This window comes from Neoarius graeffei, chromosome 4 (assembly GCF_027579695.1).
Source record: "Neoarius graeffei isolate fNeoGra1 chromosome 4, fNeoGra1.pri, whole genome shotgun sequence".
NCBI classification, from domain to species: Eukaryota; Metazoa; Chordata; class Actinopteri; order Siluriformes; family Ariidae; genus Neoarius; species Neoarius graeffei.
Window position 1 is genome coordinate 105,268,955 of NC_083572.1, and position 27,286 is coordinate 105,296,240.

Consider the following 27,286-nt stretch of genomic DNA (forward strand, 5'->3'; position numbering starts at 1 on the left):
ATGAAATTTCTGGAACTAAGATAGCAAACTTGACAACACTATATTTACACTTTATTTACAATGAAAATATATACAAACTAAAAAAGCTGGTAGAAACCGTATGTAATGAATGAAATCGAAATGTAAGCTGATCTCTTACAATACACCACAGCACGTGCGAATCCGCATGGGACTGAACTGAAATTCACTGCTGCCTGTCTATATTTGAAACGAGCTGTCAATCAAAGAAAATATCCAGCCGCTTTCACCAATCACCAGTCTCCTCGTGGAAACTGCCATGTCCCTCCCACTGTGAGGCTGGGAGTCCGTGGGCGGGCGTTTTCGCAGTATTTGTCCAATAACCGTCTTGCATTTTGATATTGAAAAGCGCAGAGCTCCCAAATGCCATTGAAATCCACTGAGGCTGGGAGTCCGTGGGCGGGCATTTTCGCAGTATTTGTCCAATAATCGTCTTGCATTTTGATATTGAAAGCGCATAGCTCCCAAATGCCATTGAAGTCCACTGAGGCTGGGCTGCATCGCACTGTCACGAGGGGGAAAAACTCACGCACACATTAGGCGAACTGGGGAAAGTTATAACGGAATGATTTCACACTGTAGTTGGGTTGAGCACATATATTTCTATGATTCTGGATCTGAAATAGCAATGTTATAAGGTCGGCTATAACATAAGCCTAGCGCAATTCATCCTACACGATGTTCGTCATTTTTAGAGGCTGAGCCTCCCTCGTTGTCTTAGAGCAATCACCCGTGCTCAGTACGCCATAACTTTACGTCCCTTGAACCCCATACAAGCCCCAGATACGCCACACATATGCCGTGTACATCACATGACTTTAATCTTGGACAAAATACACCTCATTTCTTGGCATTTGACCCACACGCTGCTTACGGTACGTGGCAAGATACGAGACAGTGTGACACAAGCATTAAAGGAACAGTCCACCGTACTTCCATAATGAAATATGCTCTTATCTGAATTGAGACGAGCTGCTCCGTACCTCTCCGAGCTTTGCGCGACCTCCCAGTCAGTCAGACGCAGTCAGACGCGCTGTCACTCCTGTTAGCAATGTAGCTAGGCTCAGTATGGCCAATGGTATTTTTTGGGGCTGTAGTTAGATGCGACCAAACTCTTCCGCGTTTTTCCTGTTTACATAGGTTTATATGACCAGTGATATGAAACAAGTTCAGTTACACAAATTGAAACGTAGCGATTTTCTATGCTATGGAAAGTCTGCACTATAATGACAGGCGTACTAACACCTTCTGCACGCTTCGGCAGCGCATTGATATCTGAGCTCCGTATCATATCTTCGTTTTCGTTCCTTGAACCGGTTCAAAGCCCTGCTTTACCGAGCCGTTTACTTTCTGCCTGACTTCCAGTGTTCAGACTGTTATCTACGTTCAGTCCCCAACCTCGCACTAGTGTTTTCTCTGCGTTATCCTGATTGCCGTTCGACCGACCCCTGCCTGTTACTCTGACTATGATTCCTGCTTTTTGTTTTGGCTCAGTCTGCAGTTTGCTTCTCCCTGCTCTCTCCTGCGCCTGAACCCTGACAGAAAGGAATAGTGCTAACAAAGAAAAAAAAAAAAATTAGAGATAGATAGGCAATAAAAATGTACAAATCTCATGAAAAGCAGGGGGGAAAGTATCTGCACAGAATTTTACTATTTTACAGCTTTAATCAAAGCTTCGTTATAAAGCATTAACTAATTGGCTGCAATCGGAGTTTGTAATTATTATAATAATACTGACAATACCCACAATAAAGTCTTAAACACCTTTTTTTTTCATACAAACTTTGTTATAGATTTCTATTTTATGACTTCTACAACCCTGATTCCAAAAAAGTTGGGACAAAGTACAAATTGTAAATAAAAACGGAATGCAATGATGTGGAAGTTTCAAAATTCCATATTTTATTCAGAATAGAACGTAGATGACATATCAAATGTTTAAACTGAGAAAATTAATCATTTAAAGAGAAAAATTAGGTGATTTTAAATTTCATGACAACAACACATCTCAAAAAAGTTGGGACAAGGCCATGTTTCCCACTGTGAGACATCCCCTTTTCTCTTTACAACAGTCTGTAAACGTCTGGGGACTGAGGAGACAAGCTGCTCAAGTTTAGGGATAGGAATGTTAACCCATTCTTGTCTAATGTAGGATTCTAGTTGCTCAACTGTCTTAGGTCTTTTTTGTCGTATCTTCCGTTTTATGAGGCGCCAAATGTTTTCTATGGGTGAAAGATCTGGACTGCAGGCTGGCCAGTTCAGTACCCGGACCCTTCTTCTACGCAGACATGATGCTGTAATTGATGCAGTATGTGGTTTGGCATTGTCATGTTGGAAAATGCAAGGTCTTCCCTGAAAGAGACGTCGTCTGGATGGGAGCATATGTTGCTCTAGAACCTGGATATACCTTTCAGCATTGATGGTGTCTTTCCAGATGTGTAAGCTGCCCATGCCACACGCACTAATGCAACCCCATACCATCAGAGATGCAGGCTTCTGAACTGAGCACCGATAACAAATTGGGCGTCCTTCTCCTCTTTAGTCCGAATGACACGGCGTCCCTGATTTCCATAAAGAACTTCAAATTTTGATTCGTCTGACCACAGAACAGTTTTCCACTTTGCCACAGTCCATTTTAAATGAGCCTTGGCCCAGAGAAGACGTCTGCGCTTCTGGATCGTGTTTAGATACGGCTTCTTCTTTGAACTATAGAGTTTTAGCTGGCAACGGCGGATGGCACGGTGAATTGTGTTCGCAGATGATGTTCTCTGGAAATATTCCTGAGCCCATTTTGTGATTTCCAATACAGAAGCGTGCCTGTATGTGATGCAGTGCCGTCTAAGGGCCCGAAGATCACGGGCACCCAGTATGGTTTTCCGGCCTTGACCCTTACGCACAGAGATTCTTCCAGATTCTCTGAATCTTTTGATGATATTATGCACTGTAGATGATGATATGTTTAAACTCTTTGCAATTTTACACTGTCGAACTCCTTTCTGATATTGCTCCACTATTTGTCGGTGCAGAATTAGGGGGATTGGTGATCCTCTTCCCATCTTTACTTCTGAGAGCCACTGCCACTCCAAGATGCTCTTTTTATACCCAGTCATGTTAATGACCTATTGCCAATTGACCTAATCAGTTGCAATTTGGTCCTCCAGCTGTTCCTTTTTTGTACCTTTAACTTTTCCAGCCTCTTATTGCCCCTGTCCCAACTTTTTTGAGATGTGTTGCTGTCATGAAATTTCAAAATGTCTCTTTCGACATTTGATATGTTGTCTATGTTCTATTGTGAATACAATATCAGTTTTTGAGATTTGCAAATTACTGCATTCCGTTTTTAGTTACAATTTGTACTTTGTCCCAACTTTTTTGGAATCAGGGTTGTACATTATCAAGTCAAAACATTACAAAAACATTTTAGAGTCCAAACGTTCATTTTTTTTTTCTAGCACAAAATTAAATGTTACAGATTAAAAAAAGTTTGTATCTGAGACGTATATTCCATAAGAGAGCACTTTTCAGATTAAAAAAGAAAACATAATGAAGGCTACTGGTGCAAAAGTTTTGGTACAAAATGAAGAAGTGAGTGTGACAGTCAAAGTGTCCAGAAGAACTGTGGCTGGTTCTGTAAGATGCTCAGTAAAACCTACAGCTCATTTCCTTATTAAACTGCACTCGTTGTACTGGAGAGTACTTTTTTTTTTAAGTAAAGGGTTGTCTCACACCAAATATTGACTTTTTTCCCCATTTACTATGGCTTATGGCTCACTGTTTATAGTATTTTTTTTAATGTTGAAACCTTTCATTTCATTATTTTTAAGCCATTTTTGGTCGACAGCATTTCTTTACATGTGCCTAAGACTTCTGGACAATACTTTGTGTGTGTGTGTGTGTGTGTGTGTGTGTGTGTGTGTGTGTGTGTGTGTGTGTGTGTGTGTGTGTGTGTGCAGTGCTTAAAAGTAGAGCTCCCAGTGAGTGTAAAATGTGTTAGTAAATAACCCCATGTTATTTTTTAAAAAGAAAATTAAAAATAATCACGGGATTAAAAACCTATCTATCTTACATAAATAAAGATACAAATGGTGGTCATGAAGTGTTTATGAGATACGTTGCCTTGCACTTACGATCAGGTTCCCTGTGGTGGTACACGTACATCATTTGTATGTCCGGATGTCATACAATCACAAAAGCCATCAAAAATCAGGTCGATGCATTCCCATATTCTCTTAAACATGGAGCTTCGCTTCACACGCAGGGAGCTCCACTATGATATTGGGATTATATTTCCTATCATTCTGTCCACATTCACTGGATATGAGCAATCGCACGCACTGATTGGTTACTCTACTCCCAGGATATCAGCTCCATATACCGTGAGTAGAGAAAAACAAAATGGCGGAGCGTGTTGCTAAACCAACCGAGGATGAAATAAAAACTACTTGAAAACAAAACCCCCAAAAATACAAAAAATAAATAAATAAAATGGAATAAAAGTATTTGATGGTAAGAATTTTGTTTTTTAATTTTTCAAGAATTATCATTATCATCGCATTTTTCACAAATTGCTCCTGTCATTTCACAGGTTTGTTTACATTCTAAGCAGAAATTATTTTGTCGGGCGTTTTATATAAAGTTTTTATTGATCGAATTTGCAAAAAATAAAAATGCTCCGTTTTTCAAAATCCAGTGAATGTGGATCGAATAAAACAGTTATTCCAATCAATCTCGGTGCTACACGCCTTGTCGGCTATCAGCTCATGTACACTACCGTTCAAAAGTTTAGGGTCACCCAGACAATTTTGTGTTTTCCATGAAAAGTCACACTTTTATTTACTATGGAATCAATTTTGTGCCAAAATGTTCATACAATACTTTTGAATTATCAAACAAAAACGACAAATCAAAATACAAAAAAAAGTCAATTTTTTTAGACTGGCAAACAAATTATTCATGTAATCGTGCAAAATATCAGTCTATTACTCTTCAGAAACCTTTTATTTTTGTTCCACGTCTTTCTCAGTTTTGTTTGACGTAATTTATTTTGGTTGCGATTCCAGCTTTCTCGTTTGCGCTCCCTGACTTTTTGCTTGCAGTTTTGGCACAAACTTCACGTGTGGGTGGGCTGTCCAGGAACGCATTCCCATTGGCTAACTTGTGTTTGACTGACAGCTACGCTCAGCGATTCCCCCGGAGGCTGTTGTGGCCATTTCCTACTCGGATTCTGGCGGACTGTTTGACGAGTGACCGATCCACTGACGGTAAACAAGGATGGAGTGGACTTCAGTGGCGACTATGATATTGAATTAATTCAACAAAGTGTAAATTCAATATCATAGTCGCCACTGAAGTCCACTCCATCCTTGTTTACCGTCAATGGATCGGTCACTCGTCAAACAGTCCGCCAGAATCCGAGTAGGGAACGGCTGAGTGTAGCTGTCAGTCAAACACAAGTTAGCCAATGGGAATGCGTTCCTGGACAGCCCGCCCACACGTGAAGTTTGTGCCAAAACTGCAAGCAAAAAGTCAGGGAGCGCAAACGAGAAAGCTGGAATCGCAACCAAAATAAATTACGTCAAGCAAAACTGAGAAAGACGCGGAACAAAAATAAAAGGTTTCTGAAGAGTAATAGACTGATATTTTGCACGATTACACGAATAATTTGTTTGCCAGTCTAAAAAAAATCGACTTTTTTGGGGGGTTTTTTGTATTTTGATTTGTCGTTTTTGTTTGACATTTCAAAAGTATTGTATGAACATTTTGGCACAAAATTGATTCCATAATTTACCACCATAAGTTGTAAAATGAATAGAAAAGATAGTCAAGACATTTTTCTGGCCATTTTGAGCATTTAATCGACCCCACAAATGTGATGCTCCAGAAACTCAATCTGCTCAAAGGAAGGTCAGTTTTATAGCTTCTCTAAAGAGCTAAACTGTTTTCAGCTGTGCTAACATGATTGTACAAGGGTTTTCTAATCATCCATTAGCCTTCTGAGGCAATGAGCAAACACATTGTACCATTAGAACACTGGAGTGAGAGTTGCTGGAAATGGGCCTCTATACACCTATGGAGATATTGCACCAAAAACCAGACGTTTGCAGCTAGAATAGTCATTTAGCACATTAGCAATGTATAGAGTGGATTTCTGATTAGTTTAAAGTGATCTTCAATGAAAAGAACAGTGCTTTTCTTTCAAAAATAAGGACATTTCAAAGTGACCCCAAACTTTTGAACGGTAGTGTACGACTTGATTTCGTAGAATAATTTTTAAATATTTCCCAGCTCTGAGTGGGACTACAGACATTTCCCTGCACCCACAAGAACAGAAAATATGTTTACTTACTTATAATGAAAGTCTAAACTTGTAATGTTGAACTCAATCAATAATTTTTTATGCGAATCTTTTGAAGGATGCTTTAAAAACACTGAGAATTTTGGCCATACAGTACAGTGCTTTGCATAATAATTGTGCAAAAACTATGTAAACTTTTTTCTTCCCATGTTGCTTTCATGACATACGACAAATAAAGCCATTTCCAGGTTGTAACATGACAAAATGCAGAAAAGTTATGCAAGTCACTGTGTGCACACAAATTGCAGTAGAAATAAATCTCACCGGAATCCCATCTTCTCCTTTGTCACCTTTCAGGCCCTAAATTAAACAGAGAGAGAGAAAAAAATACAGAGCACAGAGATAGATAGTATGAAAAACCACAAACTCATCATGAGAAGTTGATCAGTTACTGTGAGATATGAAACTACAGAAAAGCCGACAGTCTCTCACATCTTTCCCTCTGTGTCCGGGTGGACCTGCAGGCCCAGGATTTCCCGCCTCTCCTCTCTCTCCTGGTTCACCCTGGTTTCCCTGCAGCGTCACAGAGCATGGGATCAGTGTATAAAAGTACAGAGGGCTCGGTCAATGACGAACGTTTGCAAGGAGACGGTACAAACCTTTGCGCCAGCTCTTCCAGTAAGTCCAGCAGGACCCTGTTGAAGAAGTGCGAGGACTCTTATGAATCATTTTAAAATGCTGGAAAATATTTCACCCCTCATTTGGTGCTCAGTGAATACTTGCTGAGTCAAGTTTATTTGTATTGCGTTTTTAACAATAAACATTGTCGCAAAGCAGCTTTACAGAATTTGAACGACTTAAAACATGAGCTAATTTTATCCCTAATCTATCCCCAATGAGCAAGCCTGTGGCGACGGTGGCAAGGAAAAACTCCCTCAGACGACATGAGGAAGAAACCTCGAGAGGAACCAGACTCAAAAGGGAACCCATCCTCATTTGGGCAACAACAGACAACATGACTATAACATTAACAGTCCTAACAAAGTCAGCTTCATTGATGCTATAAACCCTCTACTGATGGAAACCCGAGCGCAAAACCATTCACGACAACCGCAGTCCCAAAGTCAGCAAGTCAACTGCAGTCCCCAGCCACAAAAGCACCACTGCAAGAGTCCAGAGCGTCCTCCAGGCGCGACTCCCAACTGTCCACATGGGGCCACCCTCCACAGGAGCTGAGTGCTCCTGTGGTGACCTGTCATGTACTGTCCACCATCCAGAGACACGATTTTCTCAGCCTGCAAGTGATTGCAGAGGCTCCGGTGTTTTCCAGCATGTATTTTCTTGACATAGCGTAAAACCCTACTGCAACTGGTTGCAAGCACAGCAACGAGAAACAGCCAGTGAGGGTCTGAGAGAAAATCAAATTTATACAGATCTCAAAGATCGTGGAAAATGTAGCAGCTGTGCAGTTGACTGGGTTTGTCCAGAAAAATAACCTGAGCAGGGACTTTCAATCTGCCTATAAAAAGAACCATAGCACAGAAACCACTCTTGTTCAAGCGTATAATGATATTGTAATAGCCATTGATTCTCAGATGAGTGTTATTCTTCTTTTACTGGACTTGTCGGCGACTTTCGATACTGTTAACCACGCCTTCCTAATCCATCGTCTCTGTAAGCGGTATGGCATTGTTAGTTCAGCTCTTAAGTGGTTTTGCTCGTATCTTTCAGACCGGACACAGTTTGTTAGTATCGAAGGATCATCATCATCTCACAGCAAACTGGAATGTGGCATTCCACAAGGATCCATGTTGGGACCTATGCTTTATTCTTTGTATACCTCTCCTCTCTGAGACACTGCATGTGACCACCAGATGAACTATCGCATGTATGCTGATGAGACACAGCTATACGCCACCTTTAGAACATTATCTGTTCATGGCATGGAATCTTCTGAACAATGAATTGAAAGCTGTGTGCGTGATATTGATCACTGGATGTCCTATAACAAGCTTAAGTTGAACAGAGACAAAATGGAGGTGCTTGTAAGATCATTTTCACACCAGGGGTGCAAGGCCACCTCTGCAATCTATATCTGTTTGCGATGAAACAGTATTCTCCTCTGAGCAGGGATGTAACATTGGTGTTACATTTGATAACTGCCTTTCCATGAAGTTCCACGTAACAGCTACTTGTAAAGTTGCATTTTATCATCTTTGAAACATTGCAAAGATTCAGAATGCATCTTACACCTGATGCTACCAAGATCATCATCCATGCATTAGTTACCTCAAAGCCTGATTACTGTAATGCTCTTTTCAACCCAGACAAGACAAAACTCATGTTCTTTGGAGTTAAACGGATATTAAATACTGTTTCTAATGTTACTGTCCCCTTCCTGGGTCAAGACCTGGTTCTTGTCACGTCATGCAAGGACTTGGGCATCACCTTGGACCCTAGGCTGTTATTCAATGATCACATTGTCTCTCTGACATCATCGCTACTGGATGGATTATGCCAAATTAACAGATTTAGACACTTATTCTCAAGGGATGTTCTCCAAGTCATTGTAAATGCCCTGATTTTTAGCAAGTTATTTTACTGTTCCACTGGCTGGTCCGGTACTACTAAAGGAAACATTAGTCTTGGGTATGAATTTTAAACTGCAACCAGTGGTGAGTCTCAGATCTGGGAGGACTTGAGTATTGGGGAAAGTAGAGTTACCCCTTAATCACCATTGCTCCCAGGTCTGATCTGACCCGGAGTGGTAGCACCTGCCTGGGTTCCAGCTATGGGTTAAATAGTACATCACCAATAAGGCGCTGGCAGCAGGGCGCTTTTCAGTGCAATGTGGCAGATGAACCCAACAGGGTCAATGGCATACCACCAGATGGCACATGGAAGAGCCACTCAAATGGCCAACAGATGGCATTATTTAGCAAGTCAGTGGTCACTGCGGGGCAACTTCCATACCCGTCAGGTCTGTGGCACTTTTGTACACCACTTGGCATCAGGTCTGGGGTTCCAGAGAGACAACACGATGGGGGCACGACATCATTTGTCTTGCCTAACTGTGCAAGGCACTTCATTAGGAAAGGAGAATAAGTCTGGCACACTCTGGTGCAGGCCTCACGGACCATCTGTGTTTCTGTGCATCCTAATGAAGCAGTCATCATCGCTAACAATGGACAGCCGACAATGACAACCAAAGGAAACATACAAAAGCTACAACTCATGCAAAACTTCGCAGCATGAGTTATAACGGGGTAAGAAAGTTTGATCACATTTCAGCCACATTAAAGGAACTAAAGTGGCTCTCAGTTGAGCAACTTGTATGACTTTGTGATGTTACCATGATGTACAAATGCTTCAATCAAATGGCGCCTGATTACCTTTGCCAGAAATTAGCCATGAGATCTGATACACACATTGACAACACAAGAGGAAAAGACATCAACAACACACCATGGTGTCACACACAGACAGCCCAACGCTCCTTCTTCCATGGACCCAAATCATGGAACTCTTTAACTAACACAGTTTGAGACTCCAATACCATCTGCGCTTTCAAGAAGAGTGTTAAAGAATTTTTAAGGAACAATGACATTTAATAATTATATTTAATATCCCTATATTTGTATTCATAGGCTTTTAAAATTATTATATATTGTTTAACTTATTTTGTAAATTAAGCTCTGAAAATCCCTTGGGGGAGGAAGTTAAATGGTAAAATTGTATTGTATTGTATGACATGGCTCCTGACTACTTCAAGAATCTAATTACTCCTTGGGCGGCACGGTGGTGCAGTGGTTAGCACTGTCACCTCATAGCAAGAAGGTTCTGGGTTCGAGCCCAGCGGCTGACGGGGGCCATTCTGTGTAGAGTTGGCATGTTCTGCCCGTGTCTGTGTGGGTTTCCTCCGGGTGCTCCGGTTTCCCCCACAGTCCAAAGACATGCGGTTAGGTTAACATGGGGCAGTCTTGGGCTGAAGTGCCCTTGAGTGAGACACCTAACCCCCAACTGCTCCCTGGGTGCTGTAGCATAGCTGCCCACTGCTCTGGGTATGTGTGTGTGCTCATTGCTCACGTGTGTGTTCACTGCTTCAGGTGGGTTAAATACAGAGAGGAATTTCACAAGTGTATGTGTGATGAATAAAGTTGTTGTTCTTCTACAAGCCATCACATTCCCTCTGTTCCTCCAGTAGGAATCTCTTAAAGAAACCTTCCTTCAATCTCAAGACCTTTGGAAGTCGTGCTTTTTGTATTGCTGCTCCTGAACTGTGGGACAACTTACCAGAAAACATCAAGGACTGTACCAACATCGACTGCTTTAAATGAAAACTCAAGACACGTTTGTTTAAATCAGGCCTTTGAATTGTAATGGTCACCAGCACTATTGAACTCGCTGAAATGGCGCTTATAAGTCCATCATCATCACAGCAGAGTCCCAGAATCCAGTTTATCATCTGTTTATTTCTGTGCGATAATGATGATAATAATGCTTCTATAATAAATTACTTGGCATGTTGAAGAAGAAGAAGAAACCTTTATTTGTCACATGCACACTTCAAGCACAGTGAAATTCATCCTTTGCATTTAACCCATCTGAAGCAGTGAACACATACACACCCAGAGCAGTAGGCAGCCACACTACAGCGCCCGGGGAGCAGTCAGGGGTTCGGTACCTTGCTCAAGGGCACTTCAGCCCAAGGCCGCCCCACATTAACCTAACTGCACATCTTTGGACTGTGGGGGAAACCGGAGCACCCAGAGGAAACCCACGCAGACATGGGGAGAACACGCAAACTCCACACAGAAAGGCCCTCGTCAGCCGCTGGGTTCAAACCCAGAACCTTCTTGCTGTGAGGCAACAGTGCTAACCACTACACCGCCATGCCGCACAAAATATGTTATATGCAAACGATTGTTAGGAAAAGCAAAAAGATACACAAACAAGGTGTGAAAGGTCTGGGTTCAGCCTCGCAGCCAACTGGAGGCTTTCTGCCCGACATGATTGAAGTGGTGGGCAGAGCTGTCGGCACTTAGACTGTGGATATTCAGAACTTGAGCCGCTCTGTGGATTCCATCGAGGAGAAGTTGATGGCTTTGCAGAGAGAAATGGTTTTTAGGGACCAGAATGGACGAACGGGGTAGTCTGCCATGTCTACCCGTTTCAAGCCTAAACAAATTCTAATCTTATCTTTGGCTCTCTCAGCCAGCACTGCCTTGGTCAAGGTTGTTGCTGGAGCAACAATCTTCCCCTGAAGATCACTGCAGTTAGACTCTCTCTCTGTATTCCCTATTATTCCCGACTATTACCATTCCTTTGTTTTGTTTGCTTTGTGTATACGCTTTATCTGTGTTGTATTATGAAAGCTACGGTAAGTGGTACTGGAGTCAAATTCCTCACGTGTTCACATACTTGGCAATAAAAGTGTTTCTGATTCTGAATGGAATAATGTTCTCCTTGTGCCTATCTGGGTTTCCTCAGTGTTCTCCAGTTTCCTCCAACAGTCCAAAGACATGCAGATTAGGTCAACTGGCTACTCGAAATCCCCCATAGGTGTGAATGTGAGTGTGAACATGATGGTTCTTCATCTCTGTGTAGCTCTGTGATAAACTGGCAACCTACCCAGGATGAACCCCGCCTCTCACCTGGGATTGGCTCCAGCTTCCTGATGGATAAGCGGCATAGATAACAGATGGATGTAGTTTGCACTTGGCATCAGAGAACACTTTCTGTGAGACTAATCACCATGAATCGAGCAATTTGCTAAATTTATTATGAATGCCAATGCAATTGCTTCCATTTGTTCTATTTTTTCTATTTAATTTGGTCAGTCTGCTGTACAGCCACTAAGGTCTGAATAATTTATTCAGGAAATAAATCAGGTGTGTGTGTGTGTGTGTGTGTGTGTGTGTGTGTGTGTGTGTGTGTGTGTGTGTGTGAGATTAAAGCAGGTCAAAATGATTAGCTTTAATAATTTAGCTTTCAGTGTCATTTATCGATACAGGATCTATACAGTTACTGGGGAGACGTGAGAATAGTGAAAGCACACCGTTTCCCTGCTCAGATCTTTCATCATTCTAGCAGTACAGTACAGATTTCTGTTGCTGTTGTGTTCAACAGACAAGTTGAGGGGGTCCTTTGTCCCCAGGGCCATCCAGCTGTTCAACTCAGCACAGAAGGGGAGGGGTGGAATGGGCTTTTTGAGCATGAGTCTGCCTCATTCTGTCCCCACCACATCATACCAGCCTACACCCAAACTGTCTCTTTTCTTTTACTGGCTATATTAGCCCCTATACACAACTTTTTTTTTTTTTTTTTTGCATTTGTGTGTGCTTCATATAAGCTACTGGATTCCTTGATTTCCTTTAGGATGAATAAAGTATCTATCCATCCAATTTCTATTTCTGTTTCCAGGCGAGAGTATGCTGTGCACTGTGTTTTGGCTGCAGCTTCTCACCAGAGTCTTGTCTTTTCTTTCTTTTTCTGCGTTTGTATGTTTGATGTTTGTTTTCTGTTAATGTTTTACTGATTTTGTCCCTTGGTCCTCTGGTTGCCGTTGTGGTGTAGCTCCAGACCCAGTCTTGAGTGTCGAGTTCCCCAGGTGTTGCTCCACCATGAGTGATGGCTTTGTGAATCCATGGTGTGGCATTGCCTGGTGCCATTGCAGCTGTGAAGGATGCATGGGACATACCTTTTGGTCTAGATTAGATTAGATAAAACTTTATTGATCCCTTTGGGAGGGTTCCCTCAGGGAAATTAAGATTCCAGCAGCATCATTACAGATAAACAGAAAAGAAATAGAGAAAATGTCTAGATAAATTAAAATAAATTAAGTATTTACATATACAAATATAAAAAGAATAAGATATGGGGAAGAGGGGGAGGGGGAAAGGGGGGAGAAGTGGGGTTAGGGTGTGTGTGTGTGGGGGGGGGGGGGGAGAGCAGGAAAGATATTGCACTTTATATTGCACATTGTCCAGTATTGCTTATTGTTAGGCTAGGCTACTGCTCCTTCCCATCCTCTGTCCTCCTGTTACCCCTCCTCCCCCCCAGAGAGGAGTTGTACAGTCTGATGGCATGAGGGACAAAGGAGTTTTTGAGTCTGTTTGTCCTGCATTTGGGAAGGAGCATTCTGTCACTGAACAGGCTCGTCTGGTTGCTGATGATGGTGTGCAGAGGGTGACTGGCATTGTCCATGATGTTCAGTAGTTTGTCCATAGACCTCTTCTCTGCCACCCTCACCAGAGAGTCCAGCTTCATGCCGACCACAGAGCCGGCCCGCCTGATCAGTTTGTCCAGCCTGGATGTGTCCTTCTTGGATGTGCTGCCCCCCCCAGCACACCACGGTGTAAAACAGGACACTGGCGACCACAGACTGATAGAACATCCACAGAAGTTTCCTGCAGATGTTAAAGGACCACAGCCTCCTAAGGGAGTATAGCCTGCTCTGTCCCTTCCTGTATAAGTGATTGGTGTTGCAAGTCCAGTCCAGCTTGCTGTCCAGCCACAGCCCGAGGTACTTGTAGGAATCCACAGCCTCCACCTCGACTCCCTCAATCAGAACTGGTCATGACCTTGGTCTGGACCTCCCAAAATCAATGACCAGCTCCTTGGTCTTCAAGGTGTTGAGCTACAGATGGTTCCTGTTGCACCACACAGCAAAGTCCCTCACCAGGCTCCTATACTCCTCCTCTCTGTCGTCACTGATACACCCAACGATGGCTGTGTCATCGGCAAACTTCTGAATGTGACACAGCTCCGAGTTGTAGCAGAAGTCAGCGGTGTACAGGGTGAAGAGAAGAGGGGCCAGCACTGTGCCCTGGGGTGCACTGGTGCTGCTAATTACAGTGTCAGACATGATGTCCTTCAGCCTGACATACTGCGGCCTGTCAGTGAGGTAGCTGGAGATCCAGGTGACCAGGCAGGGGTTCACTCGCATCCTGTTCAGTTTGTCCTGACGCAGTAGGGGCTGGATGGTGTTGAAGGCACTCAAGAAGTCCAAGAAGAGGATCCTCACTGTGCCATTTCCCTTATCCAAATGCAAGTGGGCTAAGTGTAGCAGGTAGAGGATGGCGTCTTGCACACCAACACCTGCCCGGTACGCAAACTGCAGACAGTCCTGGGCATGTTGTACCTGGGGTCTGAGGAGGCTGAGGAAGAGCCGCTCCAACGTCTTCATCAGATGTGAAGTGAGCGCCACCAGTCGGAAGTCATTCAGCTCACTGGGCCGATTCTTTTTGGGAACTGGAACAATACATGATGTCTTCCAGAGGGTTGGCACTCTCCCCAGCTGCAGGCTGAGGTTGAAGATGCATTGGAGTGGTTCACCCAGTTCAGCAGCATGGGTCTTCAGTAGTCATGGACACACCTTGTCCGGGCCTGCTGCTTTCCTGGGGTGAAGCTTCCTCAGTTGACCTCTGACCTGGTCTGCAGTAATGCATAGAGGAGTCTGTGTTGAGGTGGGGGAGGAGGGGGCTGCTGTGATGACTGGGGGGAGGTGTGTTGAGGGAAGAAGGAGAGATGGCTGCAGTGAGGGAGAGGTTGGGGGGGACATGGGCTGGTTGAACCAATTGAAGAAGTCATTCAACTCGTTCGCCCTCTCCACTGTCCCCTCAACAACTCTGGTCTTTGTATTGTGGCCTGTGATGGTTTTCACACCTTCCCAGACCTCCCTCATGCTGTTCTCCTTCAGCTTCTGCTCCACCTTTCTCCTGTAGCTGTCCTTGGCTTCCCTCATGCAGCGTTTCACCTCCTGCTGTGCTGCTTTCATCGCCTCCTTATTCCTGCTCCTGAAGGCGGCCTTCTTCCTGTTAAGGACAGCTTTGACTTCCTGTGTTACCCATGGCTTGTTATTAGGGCAACACCGTACAGTCTTAGCGGGGGAGACCACATCTGCACAGAAGTTAAGGTAATCTGTCAGACAGTGTGTCAGCCCCTCTATGTCCTCACAGTGTGGGCTAAGCAGCACATCCCAGTCCATGATGTCATAGCAGTCTCTGAGGGCATCTTCCATTTCAGGGGACCACCTCCTGATGGAGCTAGTTGTTGCAGGCAGCCTTTGAACCAGGGGGGTGTACTTCGGCTTTAGAAGAACCAGGTTGTGGTCAGACTTCCCTATTGGGGGTAGGGGTGTGACTCTGTATGCATCCCTCACATTAGCATACAGCAAGTCAATTGTCCTGTTGTTCCTTGTTGGACAATCCACAGCCTGGTAAAAAGCAGCCAAAGTAGAGTGCAAAGTAGCGTGATTAAAGTCCCCAGAAATGATGATAAATGCCTCAGGGTGCTGTGTCTGCAGCCTTGCTGTGACAGAGTGAATCCTCTCACATGCAGTGGCTGCGTCTGCCCTCGGAGGGATGTAAACACAGATGGTGATCACGTGACTGAACTCCCTCGGCAGATAATATGGCCGCAGGCTAACGGCTAGCAGCTCCAAGTCCGGGCAACATAAAACTGTCTTTATGGAGGTATGTCCCGGGTTACACCAGCGGTTGTTAACATAAATGATGAGTCCCCCACCTTTGCTTTTCCCGCATGTGTTAGTGTCTCTGTCGGCTCTCACAGCAGTGAATCCCTGCAGGTCCACGTTAGCACCTGGTACAAGGTGTGTTAGCCATGTCTCCGTAAAGATAAATAAGCTATGGTCTGCACCTTTTGGTGTGACTGTGAGCAGCTACGCCACTGGAGTTACATCCTGACGGCTTTTAGGAGGCATATCAGATGCTCGCTGGCTGTGCTGTGAAAACTGTGCATACAGATGCTCATCTAAGTTTCCAAACCTGTCATTGCTTAACTCTTGAATATTTTCTATCACTAAAAAGCTTATAATCTCTGCCTTCCAAAGAAATGTATCTGGTTAAGATCTGTTCAGTACTTTGGAAGTAACGGCAGGTTGAAGTCGGTACAACAGAGTAAAAGCTCTGCTCGCGTGACGTTGGGAAACTGCCGGTACTTTTCTTTTTGAGTCACGGGAAAGCGGTCAGGCTCTCTCTCTCTCTCTCTCTCTCTCGATCGGTTTCCCAGTGGATTACTCGTCAATATCAATCAGATAACTTTTATAGGGATGTTCTCTCACTCTCACGGTTTCTGATGAAGGATTCAGCAAAATATTCCGTCTGCTAGTTTTGATATTATGATTCACGGTAGATTCTGAAGTGAGTTTTCAGAGCTTTACCTACTTATTTTTTTTCAAATCAAACTGATTCATGGAAATAAATAACTATTTTAGAATATAACTGAAGCTGTTTTGATGAAAATATTGAGAGCTTAGTGGTCGGAGTGAGATTTTAAAAACCCAGAAGTCAGAAATGCAAGTGTCAATTTCAGTTGAGTTAATGTGAATTGTTTATTGGATGTGGATCAGACAGTTTTTTTGAGGTTCGCCTTGAAAGCTGTGAATATTAATCGAAATAAAAATCATTTATATTCTTTCATATAAACACTAGTAGGCTCTACTTTTGAGAAATACAAGGCCTACAGAGCACAAAGAGGGGATTAGAAATAATCTTTTATTCCTTTTTTTATTGAGTGTACCGATTTAACGGTTTACCTAATTAGCATAATTAATACTAATTAAACACTAATTTGCATAATTTATTTTTGCTAATTTTTCTAACTTTGTATTCAGTGTACAACCATCTATGTGCCGCCAATTTCCATGTAAATATCTTGTAAAATAAAAAAAGTTATGAAGAAAAATAATTTGGTCTCATTGGTTAATGAGGCCCATTTTGGACCATGTGATGATGATGCCCTTTATTGTCACTAGTCACATGTACCAGCGAAATTAGCCATCAACCTATCCGTACATATACAACATACAATTGACATAGGGTAGACAGGACAGGAAGACAGGGATAAAGATAAAAAGGAAACACAACATGAGGAGAGATAAGGAAAAAAAGAAACCCCCCCCCCACTATGCTCCTGTCAGGAGTACAGTGTGGGAGCATTAAAAAAAAAGACCTTTGCATAAGCACAACTACAACACAGGTACACTTTAAACACGGGACTTGAGGGGGGGAATCAGGGGTAGAGGGGGAAGGGGGGAAGGGGAGGAGGTAATCCAGCGCAAGCAAGCAGCTGTCCGCTCCTGCAGCCATGAAGGCGCTGGTCACACACCCGCTTGTCACACTGGGGGTAAAAATGGCGACCGCAGAGAGTTAGAGAGGAATTCGAAAAATGAGAGTGTCTCCCGGCATTGACCTTCAGGGGGAAATGTTTTCTCAGCAACGGCCTAAAACAAGACCGGTTCTGTCTCAGGGCACCGAATGTCGATAAGATATGAATTGTTTGGTCGTTCCAGACGCAGTCTTTGCACGTCCTCACCGCTCGTCCATATCTGTCCATTCTATTCAAATTGATCTCCGAAAAACGTATTCCTTGCAAAGCTGAAAGCTGCTCCGAGATGAGATAACCATTTTGTGGTTAAAGTTCTGAATGTCCACAGTCCAAGTGCCAACAGCTTTGCCCACCACTCCAATCATATCGGGCAGCTTTGTGGGGCTTTGAACAGCTGTCACCGTTGTCTGATTTCCTCAATATACCAGGGCAATGCCTAATCCAATCAGCAAAAGTCCTGTAATCATGGTTCCGAATAGGTAGATCTCTTCAATGTCCTCCACAGAAAGAATCGCCAGGCACACGACCCGCCACCGCTCCCACGCATCCATCGTGTAACCAGCCGCAAACGTTCCGGCAGGACAAACGGGTTCCCCCGAACCCAAAACTGTGTCAATTTCGTTAGGAGACCAGTTTATCAATTCCATGCTTTTTAGTTTAGAAAGTAATGCAGGAAGAGTCTCTTCAAAAAGTACAGCAGACGAGACAAGACAGAGCACAAGCAGGGAAAAAAGGAGGGAGAGAGAGAGAGCAGAATGCGACCGCCTTCCGTGGAAGCACGGAGAGAAAAAAAATATGTATGTGATCCTCATACAGAATATTATGGCAGTTTTCGAAAAATTAAGCCATTTTTTCAATCTTTGATTTGTAATATCTCCAGAACGGATACACATATTTTAATTCTGTAAAAAGTCTGTTGTTCTGAATTCAGTGAGAGCAGTTTCAAGCGATTTGGATTGAATTTTAATTTTCACCTAATAACATTTCTGTTGGCTGTGTTACCCCGGTCATGACTTTACGTAGAATCGATTCACTGTCGAACAACGTCGTCTTCTGCATCATCTTCTCTGCTTCCTTCTTATCCTCGATGAGTGAGTGAACAGCCTTCAAGCACTCCCGTCCACCACCACCCAATCACCACAGACACTACCTTTACAGTGAAGCCTGGTCTCGCCTCTCGATACACCATCATCTTTTCACATACTTTCTCCACCACATACGCCATATCCACTACATGGACCTTCTTTTCAACTTTTAATTCAAACACCAAATCTGGTCTACGTGCCTTTTCCGTTTTCCTCAACCGCTGTTCAAAGTCCCACTGCAGCTTACACGTATCTGATTCCAATACCCTCCCTGTTTTCCAATCATAATTATACCATAACGTATCAGAGGGGAGAAATCGCTCCTGAATGCACCATGAAAACACTGCAGACACAGATCATGCCTTGCTGTGCTGATTTCGGTAATCCACTCCTGCCAAAACTTTACAGGTGTTCAACAGTTTCATCACACTCACCCCACAACCTACATTCCTTCTGATTCCCAATACCTCGATGAACTTTCCACGTATTCGTTTCAACCATTTGTTCTTGCATGTTTTATTATTATTATTATTATTATTATTTATACTGACCCGATCACCCTGCTCCCCCTTAGGTCCAAGCTGACCAGGTGCTCCTACCCCAGGAAAACCCTGAAAGAGAGGGTTGTATAAAAAGAAGCATGCGATTGACCAAAAAAAAAAAAGCCAGTTCAAGTATAACTACTCTTACTGTGTAACTTTAAATAATAAAAATAACTGATGTAGAATTATAAACAAACAATGTGGCAACTTTGATATGTCAAGATCAACTACAAAATTACAAAACGTACCCTTTCTCCTTTCTGTCCTGGATCTCCCTTTTCGCCTGCAGGACCCTCAGGACCTGGAGCTCCTCTCGGACCCTGAACAATGAACAGAAATAGAAAACAATGGCTTTCTGATAACTCGGATTGGCATCAGAATAATACGAGAAAAAAAATGGAAGATCAGATAACTGAGGAAAAAAAAAAAGAAACTCCGTCCGATCCGATCTCCGTTGGATCTTGTAACAAACGGAAAAGACTGGAACTGGATTGGAAAAAGTTTTTTTTTTTAAACTGAAATGCTTGAATATAAAGAGGCATGATAGTATTTTTGTTAGGATTGTATTTTTTTTTTTTTTTTGCGGTCCGGTTTCCATCAAATCCTGCACTGTGATTGGCTGGCAAGCGGGTCCGTATCCAACAGTATGGACCCCAGTTACGGACCCCGGTTATGGACCTCTGGCGACTCGCTCGTTCACAACAACAACAAACATAGTAGCAATTTTTGCCAGCATTTCTCAGGAGAATAGCATTAATTTTACAGCATGGATAGCGATAACGACAGCGTTCACAGCGAAAGCGAGTTTTACTACCCTGAGGAAGAAGAAATAAAATAAAACATTTCAGGAGAAAGATAAAAACCTGTAACTGTTGCTAACGCCGAGCAAAAACATGGCTGAATCCTGAATGACTCAATTTTGTATAAATAGGGGACGACATAGGCGGCAAAATGTAGTTTTTTTCCTGCCATGGAAGTGCACTTGTATACCGAGGAGGAAGCAATTTGCATTACAGCCGTGAATGAGGATTCAAAATGGCGGCTCGGCTCGGTTTTCCCTTTCGGGCGCTCTCGTTTTCTGTTAGAATTTGGTAAAGAAAAAAATAAATATATTATTTACCAGCTTAAGGTCGGTCCGTATGGTGAAATAACCGTGACCTCGGCCTTGAATACTGACCTCGGCCCAGAGGGCCTCGCTCAGTACTTTCAAGACCTCAGTCACGGTATTTCACCATACGGACCTCCCAGCTGGGAAATAACATATATTTTAGTATATTTACTATACAAGTGAAAGTTTAACTGAATACAAAATCAGCAGTGTTAGGAATTTTCGGAAATTACCAAAAAAAAAGTGCCATCGTGCCAACTCTAAAATAAACACAAGTTCACAGCAACACACAGTACTGCGCAAAAGTCTTAGCCCCCCCATGTTTTTTTTTCATACAAACTTTGTGATAGATTTCTATTTTATGACTTCTACATTATTGAGTCAAAACATTACAAAAATATTTTAGAGTTCCAAACATTTGGCTTTTTTTTTTCCCCAGCACAAAATTAAATGTTACAGAAAAAAAAAAAAAAGTTTGTATCTGAGCATTCCATAAGGAGACACATTTCAGATTTAAAAAAAAGAAAACATAATGAAGGCTACTGGTGCAAAAGTTTTGGTGCAAAATGAAGAAGCGAGTGTGACAGTCCAAGTGTCCAGAAGAACTGTGGCTGGTTCTGTAAGATGCTCAGTAAAACCTACAGCTCATTTCCGCATAAAACTGCACTCACTGGACCTGAGACTACTATTTTTATTTTTTTTAAATCAAAAGGTCGTCTCACACCAAATATTGACTTTGTTTCATTTATTATGACTTACTAATTACTGTTTATGGTATTATTTTTAATGTTGAAACGTTTCATTTCATTATTTTTAAGCCATTTTTGGTCGACAGCATTTCTTTACATGTGCCAAATACTTTTGCACATCACTGTATGAAAGAAAAAAAAAAAAACAACAATCAGATATTTAACAGTTATTCCCTGAAATCGAGTCGTACATGAGCTGATAGTCAACGAAGCGCGTAGCACCGAGTTGTCTATAATCCATGTACGACGAGATTGAGTGGAATAACGGTTTTATTCTATCCACATTCACTGGATTTTGAGAAACAGAGCATTTTTATTTTCATTTTCTGCAAATTCGATAAATAAAAGCTTTATACAAAATGTCTGACAAAATAATTTCCGCTTAGAATGTAAACAAACCGGCGAAATGACAGGAGCAATTTGTGAAAAATGCAATAATAATAATAATTCTTGAAAAAAAAAAGATATCTTCGATTTTTTCTTGCTTTTTTGGGGGGGGTCAAGTAGAGTGTTTATTTCATCCTCGGTTGGATCAGTAACACGGTCCACCATTTTCTTCTTCTTTAGGTTTTTTTTTAGCGGTTGGCAAACCAACTTAAAGGTGCATTACTGCCACCAACTGGACTGGAGTGTGGAACAGGAGATATGGGGGGGGGGCTATATTCTTTTATTTAGCCATTTCTATTTCTTTTAAACACTTGATAACAAAGTAATATATCTGACTTGATGCACTGCACCATTTTGTTTTTCTCTACTTATGGTATATTAGCGGATATCCTAGAAGTAGAGTAGCCAATCAGAGCGCGTGATTGCTCATATCCAGTGAACGTGGATAGAATAAATATCAGTATACAACATTTTTTTTTTAAATCAAAACTTCTAACATAGAGTTTTAGTACGTTTAATGATCGTTGTAGAAAAATTATTCTAGGACATAAACCTGCCATATTTATTTTTGGAAAGAATACCAGCAAGGAAGCAACCACATTACTTTTCTTACCTGCTCTCCTTTCTTTCCGAGGAAACCCGGGCCCTGGAACCAAAACAATATTAAAAATCACCATCGCTATCGGCTTTGTGCTAAATGAGTCAATGCACAGCAGATTAAAAAAATCTACAATCTCTCAGTTTATTTTAGTTGCTGCATTAGTATTTAACATGAAGTTTCTCTTTGTGGAGGTTTTGCACAATGCATCATGGGACTCAGGAACATTGTGGGTAGACTCAAGTACAGTATGAATAATCAGCATAACTCATAATCTAATGTATCTGAGATTTAACTCACACCACCCGGTTCTCCTTTCGCTCCTGTAGCTCCCTGCACACACACACACGGTAAAGATGAACACACTGCACTGCATTCCCTCTGTGTGCTGCATTCAAAAAAAAAATCCTCACCTTTTCCCCTGGAAGTCCATTTTCACCTGGCAAACCCTGAAAGCACATTCATTTATGACAATTTCACTTTCTGCAGTCACACACACACCTTCACAAATGATGAAACACTAACTCAATACTGACCCTGGGCCCTTGGGGTCCTGGAAGTCCCGTTCTACCCAGATCACCCTAAAACATATAAAAATAAACACATAACACACACTGTACATATGTGGAGAAACAAAAGGTAACACAGACATACAATAAAAATACCAGAAATACGTCAGTGTGAAATACTGGTACACACCTTATACCCTGCTGGACCCACTGGTCCTCTGTCACCCTGAAAAAGATGGACACAGGCATCAAAAAAGATTCAGTTCCCAACAAATCCAACTGAAGTTATGTCAAAGTGGGGAAAAAAAAATCTGTTCCAATCTGTTAAAGACGATACCTCAGCCCTGAGGGAAACTCGCAATATTTTGTTCAGAGAGTGATAAAAATTTAAAGGAGAAGTTTTCACACAAAATCTGATTCTTCTTTCCCCCCCAAATTGCTCATACGCTACTGTTCAAAAGTTTGGGGTCACTTTGAAATGTCCTTATTTTTGAAAGAAAAGCACTGTTCTTTTCAATGAAAATCACTTTAAACTAATCAGAAATGCACTCTATACATTGCTAATGTGGTAAATGACTATTCTAGCTGCAAATGTCTGGTTTTTGGTGCAATATCTCCATAGGTGTATAGAGGCCCATTTCCAGCAACTCTCACTCCAGTGTTCTAATGGTACAATGTGTTTGCTCATTGCCTCAGAAGGCTAATGGATGATTAGAAAACCCTTGTACAATCATGTTAGCACAGCTGAAAACAGTTGAGCTCTTTAGAGAAGCTATAAAACTGACCTTCCTTTGAGCAGATTGAGTTTCTGGAGCATCACATTTGTGGGGTCGATTAAATGCTCAAAATGGCCAGAAAAATGTCTTGACGATATTTTCTATTCATTTTGCAACTTATGGTGGTAAATAAAAGTGTGACTTTTCATGGAAAAAACAAAATTGTCTGGGTGACCCCAAACTTTTGAACGGTAGTGTATTGCTATTTGGTTTCAAATCCAATCAACATCAAATTTCTGCACTTGACTTAATCAGACCGGTCAAATCTGCAGTGCAACCTGATGAGGTGCGACTGATCTGAAAAACAAAACAACGGACCAAAAAAAAAAAAATTTAATTAAATAAAAAAAAAACACACACACACACACACAAAAAAAAAAACAAGATAACGGCAAAGCTCCAGACTCCAGAGAACACGGCAATGCATCGATCTGATTTTGATATCTTTTGCAACCGTACGAATGAACGACATCCAAACATTTACCACCACAGGGAACCAGATCATGATAGATAGATAGATAGATAGATAGATAGATAGATAGATAGATAGATAGATAGATAGATAGATAGATAGATAGATAGATAGATAGATAGCACAAGAGAGAGATAGACAGCAAGATCGATAAATAGGTAGAGATCGACAGACAGATAGCAAGATTGACAGAGAGATAGACAGAAATAGAGGGAGAGAGATAGACAGAGATAGCGAGATATACAGACAGACAGATAGCTAGATAGATCCCTAAACTGTGATCAATTTGAGGGGATTAAAGCAAATAATGTGCATGAAATTGCTCGCTTCGTGCAGTCAAGCAGACAGAGGAAGTCCGTGTGCGCATGCGCAGGTTTACCACCTTCTTCTTTTGGGTTTTACGGCAGCTGGCATCCACAGTGTTGCATTACTGCCATCTACAGGTTTACCTTTGAGCGTGCACTGACAGTTCCATCATTGTGTCGCTAAACGAACAGCTGATCACACCGAGGTGCTCGCTGACCGCCGATATTTATTAGTTTGGTCCTGCGTTTCCTTTCCTTCGTATAGAACATAACGCCTTTTCTTCGTGTTCTTTCTGTTACCGTAGTCGGTCTTTCACGTTTCATTCGCACACTCACGTCCTCCATTTTTCTCTCCTGTTTCAAATTTGTATCCCACAATGCCTTGCGTGAATGGGGAAAGCCCACCACGTGATGCATGACGTAGTATCTTGAATTGAGTCATGGTGAAGCAGGAAAAAATAGCGGAGAATTTCGGGCCACACGGAGATAAATTCATTAATTATTCGATTAAAAAACTAATAAAATTGGAAGTCTGTGATTCAAATTCAGTAGCTTTTGGTCACTAAACAAAAATAATTGGGTGTCGGGGAAAATAATTTTTACGACCTACACTTGAAAAATCTGAAAGGCAGTCTATCTTTCATTCATATAAAATGTATTAAAATCATACAGAGCACCATGATCCTCCCACCTCTGTACTTCACTGTAGGTGTGGAGTTTTTATACACGCAACCCTGCTTTCTCCAAAAATGATCAGCTGAATTGTTGAGGCGTAGGAGCTGTTTGTGGTGCAGTTAACTGCTTATTGTTCTCTGTATAACTGCTGTTCCAGCTGCTTTCAGGTCGTCCTGCAACTCCTTTCCATTGACTCCAGGCTTTTCATGTGTTGAGAACTTTTAAATGGCAAACCTGTGGTTCCATTCGAGTGAAGGCTGGGTGGTATGGCATAAAATTTATATCACGGTATGATCTGAAGCACAGGCAGTAACAGTATTTGTTTTTCTTCAAAATTGTATAAAATATAAACACTTCTAAAGGGGTTAAGCACTGGTATGGCGACTGCATGGCAACTATTCAGGCACTCTTAACCGTATTACTCGTATTACACATATTTAAGAACATTTATTGTACAAAATAGATTTAAAAAAAAGAAAAAACTTTCCTCAGTGACGATCTTTACTGAGGATGCAGACATCACAGAAGGGTCCTCAAAGAATATAAATAAATTAAAAACGATAAAAGTAATACAAAATAAAATACAACCCCGATTCCAAAAAAGTTGGGAGAAAGTACAAATTGTAAATAAAAATGGAATGCAATAATTTACAAATCTCAAAAACTGATATTGTATTCACAATAGAACATAGACAACATATCAAATGTTGAAAGTGAGACATTTTGAAATTTCATGCCAAATATTGGCTCATTTGAAATTTCATGACAGCAACACATCTCAAAAAAGTTGGGACAGGGGCAATAAGAGGCTGGAAAAGTTAAAGGTACAAAAAAGGAACAGCTGGAGGACCAAATTACAACTCATTAGGTCAATTGGCAATAGGTCATTAACATGACTGGATATAAAAAGAGCATCTTGGAGTGGCAGCGGCTCTTGGAAGTAAAGATGGGAAGAGGATCACCAATCCCCCTAATTCTGCGCCGACAAATAGTGGAGCAATATCAGAAAGGAGTTCGACAGTGTAAAATTGCAAAGAGTTTGAACATATCATCATCTACAGTGCATAATATCATCAAAAGATTCAGAGAATCTGGAAGAATCTCTGTGCGTAAGGGTCAAGGCCGGAAAACCATACTGGGTGCCCGTGATCTTCGGGCCCTTAGACGGCACTGCATCACATACAGGCATGCTTCTGTATTGGAAATTACAAAATGGGCTCAGGAATATTTCCAGAAAACATTATCTGTGAACACAATTCACCGTGCCATCCACCGTTGCCAGCTAAAACTCTATAGTTCAAAGAAGAAGCCGTATCTAAACACGATCCAGAAGCGCAGACGTCTTCTCTGGGCCAAGGCTCATTTAAAATGGACTGTGGCAAAGTGGAAAACTGTTCTGTGGTCAGACGAATCAAAATTTGAAGTTCTTTATGGAAATCAGGGACGCCGTGTCATTCGGACTAAAGAGGAGAAGGACGACCCAAGTTGTTATCAGCGCTCAGTTCAGAAGCCTGCATCTCTGATGGTATGGGGTTGCATTAGTGCGTGTGGCATGGACAGCTTACACATCTGGAAAGACACCATCAATGCTGAAAGGTATATCCAGGTTCTAGAGCAACATATGCTCCCATCCAGACGACGTCTCTTTCAGGGAAGACCTTCCATTTTCCAACATGACAATGCCAAACCACATACTGCATCAATTACAGCATCATGGCTGCGTAGAAGAAGGGTCCGGGTACTGAACTGGCCAGCCTGCAGTCCAGATCTTTCACCCATAGAAAACATTTGGCGCATCATAAAACGGAAGATACGACAAAAAAGACCTAAGACAGTTGAGCAACTAGAATCCTACATTAGACAAGAATGGGTTAACATTCCTATCCCTAAACTTGAGCAACTTGTCTCCTCAGTCCCCAGACGTTTACAGACTGTTGTAAAGAGAAAAGGGGATGTCTCACAGTGGTAAACATGGCCTTGTCCCAATGTTTTTGAGATGTGTTGTTGTCATGAAATTTAAAATCACCTAATTTTTCTCTTTAAATGATACATTTTCTCAGTTTAAACATTTGATATGTCATCTATGTTCTATTCTGAATAAAATACGGAATTTTGAAACTTCCACATCATTGCATTCCGTTTTTATTTACAATTTGTACTTTGTCCCAACTTTTTTGGAATCGGGGTTGTATGAAAATCACATAAGTTAGTCGAGTGGTTTACATCAACCCATGGAATAAAAGTACAACTATGAATAAAAGTGAAGAACACATATCCAACCAGTGAAGTGGATTAGAGAGCACTGGGGGGATTCTACAACTGAAGTACAGTAAGCTAAAAAGGATCAACTTTGATTTCAAGGGTTAATGAAAATGACTTGAATACTGCACTGATCAGGAAGCGCAGGTAACTTCCATCTCTGAAAAAACACTCTTTAATGCATCACCACACCATGCAACCACTCCCATGATATAATTTACAAATTATTGTTTTGCCTGACTTTTTAAACCTGAAGCTGAATCAGTTTTTTTTCTTAAACAAACGCCTCCTCCACGTTTTCATTGTTCTGCCATTTCTTCGTTCCCAAGCAAAACAGCATAGGATGGGTTCTCACATTTTCCAGATGATTCGCTGGTG

General features: G+C 41.9%; 1 protein-coding gene across 1 annotated transcript in view; it reads right to left on the bottom strand.

Moving 5' to 3' along the window:
• Positions 1 to 27,286, bottom strand: part of col7a1 (collagen, type VII, alpha 1) — a 519,627-nt gene that overhangs the window by 224,974 nt on the left and 267,367 nt on the right. The window contains exons 44-53 of the mRNA XM_060918496.1: positions 22,612 to 22,647; positions 22,449 to 22,493; positions 22,326 to 22,361; positions 22,213 to 22,245; positions 21,928 to 21,960; positions 19,319 to 19,390; positions 19,080 to 19,139; positions 6,973 to 7,008; positions 6,806 to 6,886; positions 6,638 to 6,673 (exon numbers count right to left, since the gene is read on the bottom strand). Of these exons, the coding sequence (XP_060774479.1) occupies positions 6,638 to 6,673; positions 6,806 to 6,886; positions 6,973 to 7,008; positions 19,080 to 19,139; positions 19,319 to 19,390; positions 21,928 to 21,960; positions 22,213 to 22,245; positions 22,326 to 22,361; positions 22,449 to 22,493; positions 22,612 to 22,647 (468 nt within the window). The remainder of the gene's footprint in view (positions 1 to 6,637; positions 6,674 to 6,805; positions 6,887 to 6,972; positions 7,009 to 19,079; positions 19,140 to 19,318; positions 19,391 to 21,927; positions 21,961 to 22,212; positions 22,246 to 22,325; positions 22,362 to 22,448; positions 22,494 to 22,611; positions 22,648 to 27,286) is intronic.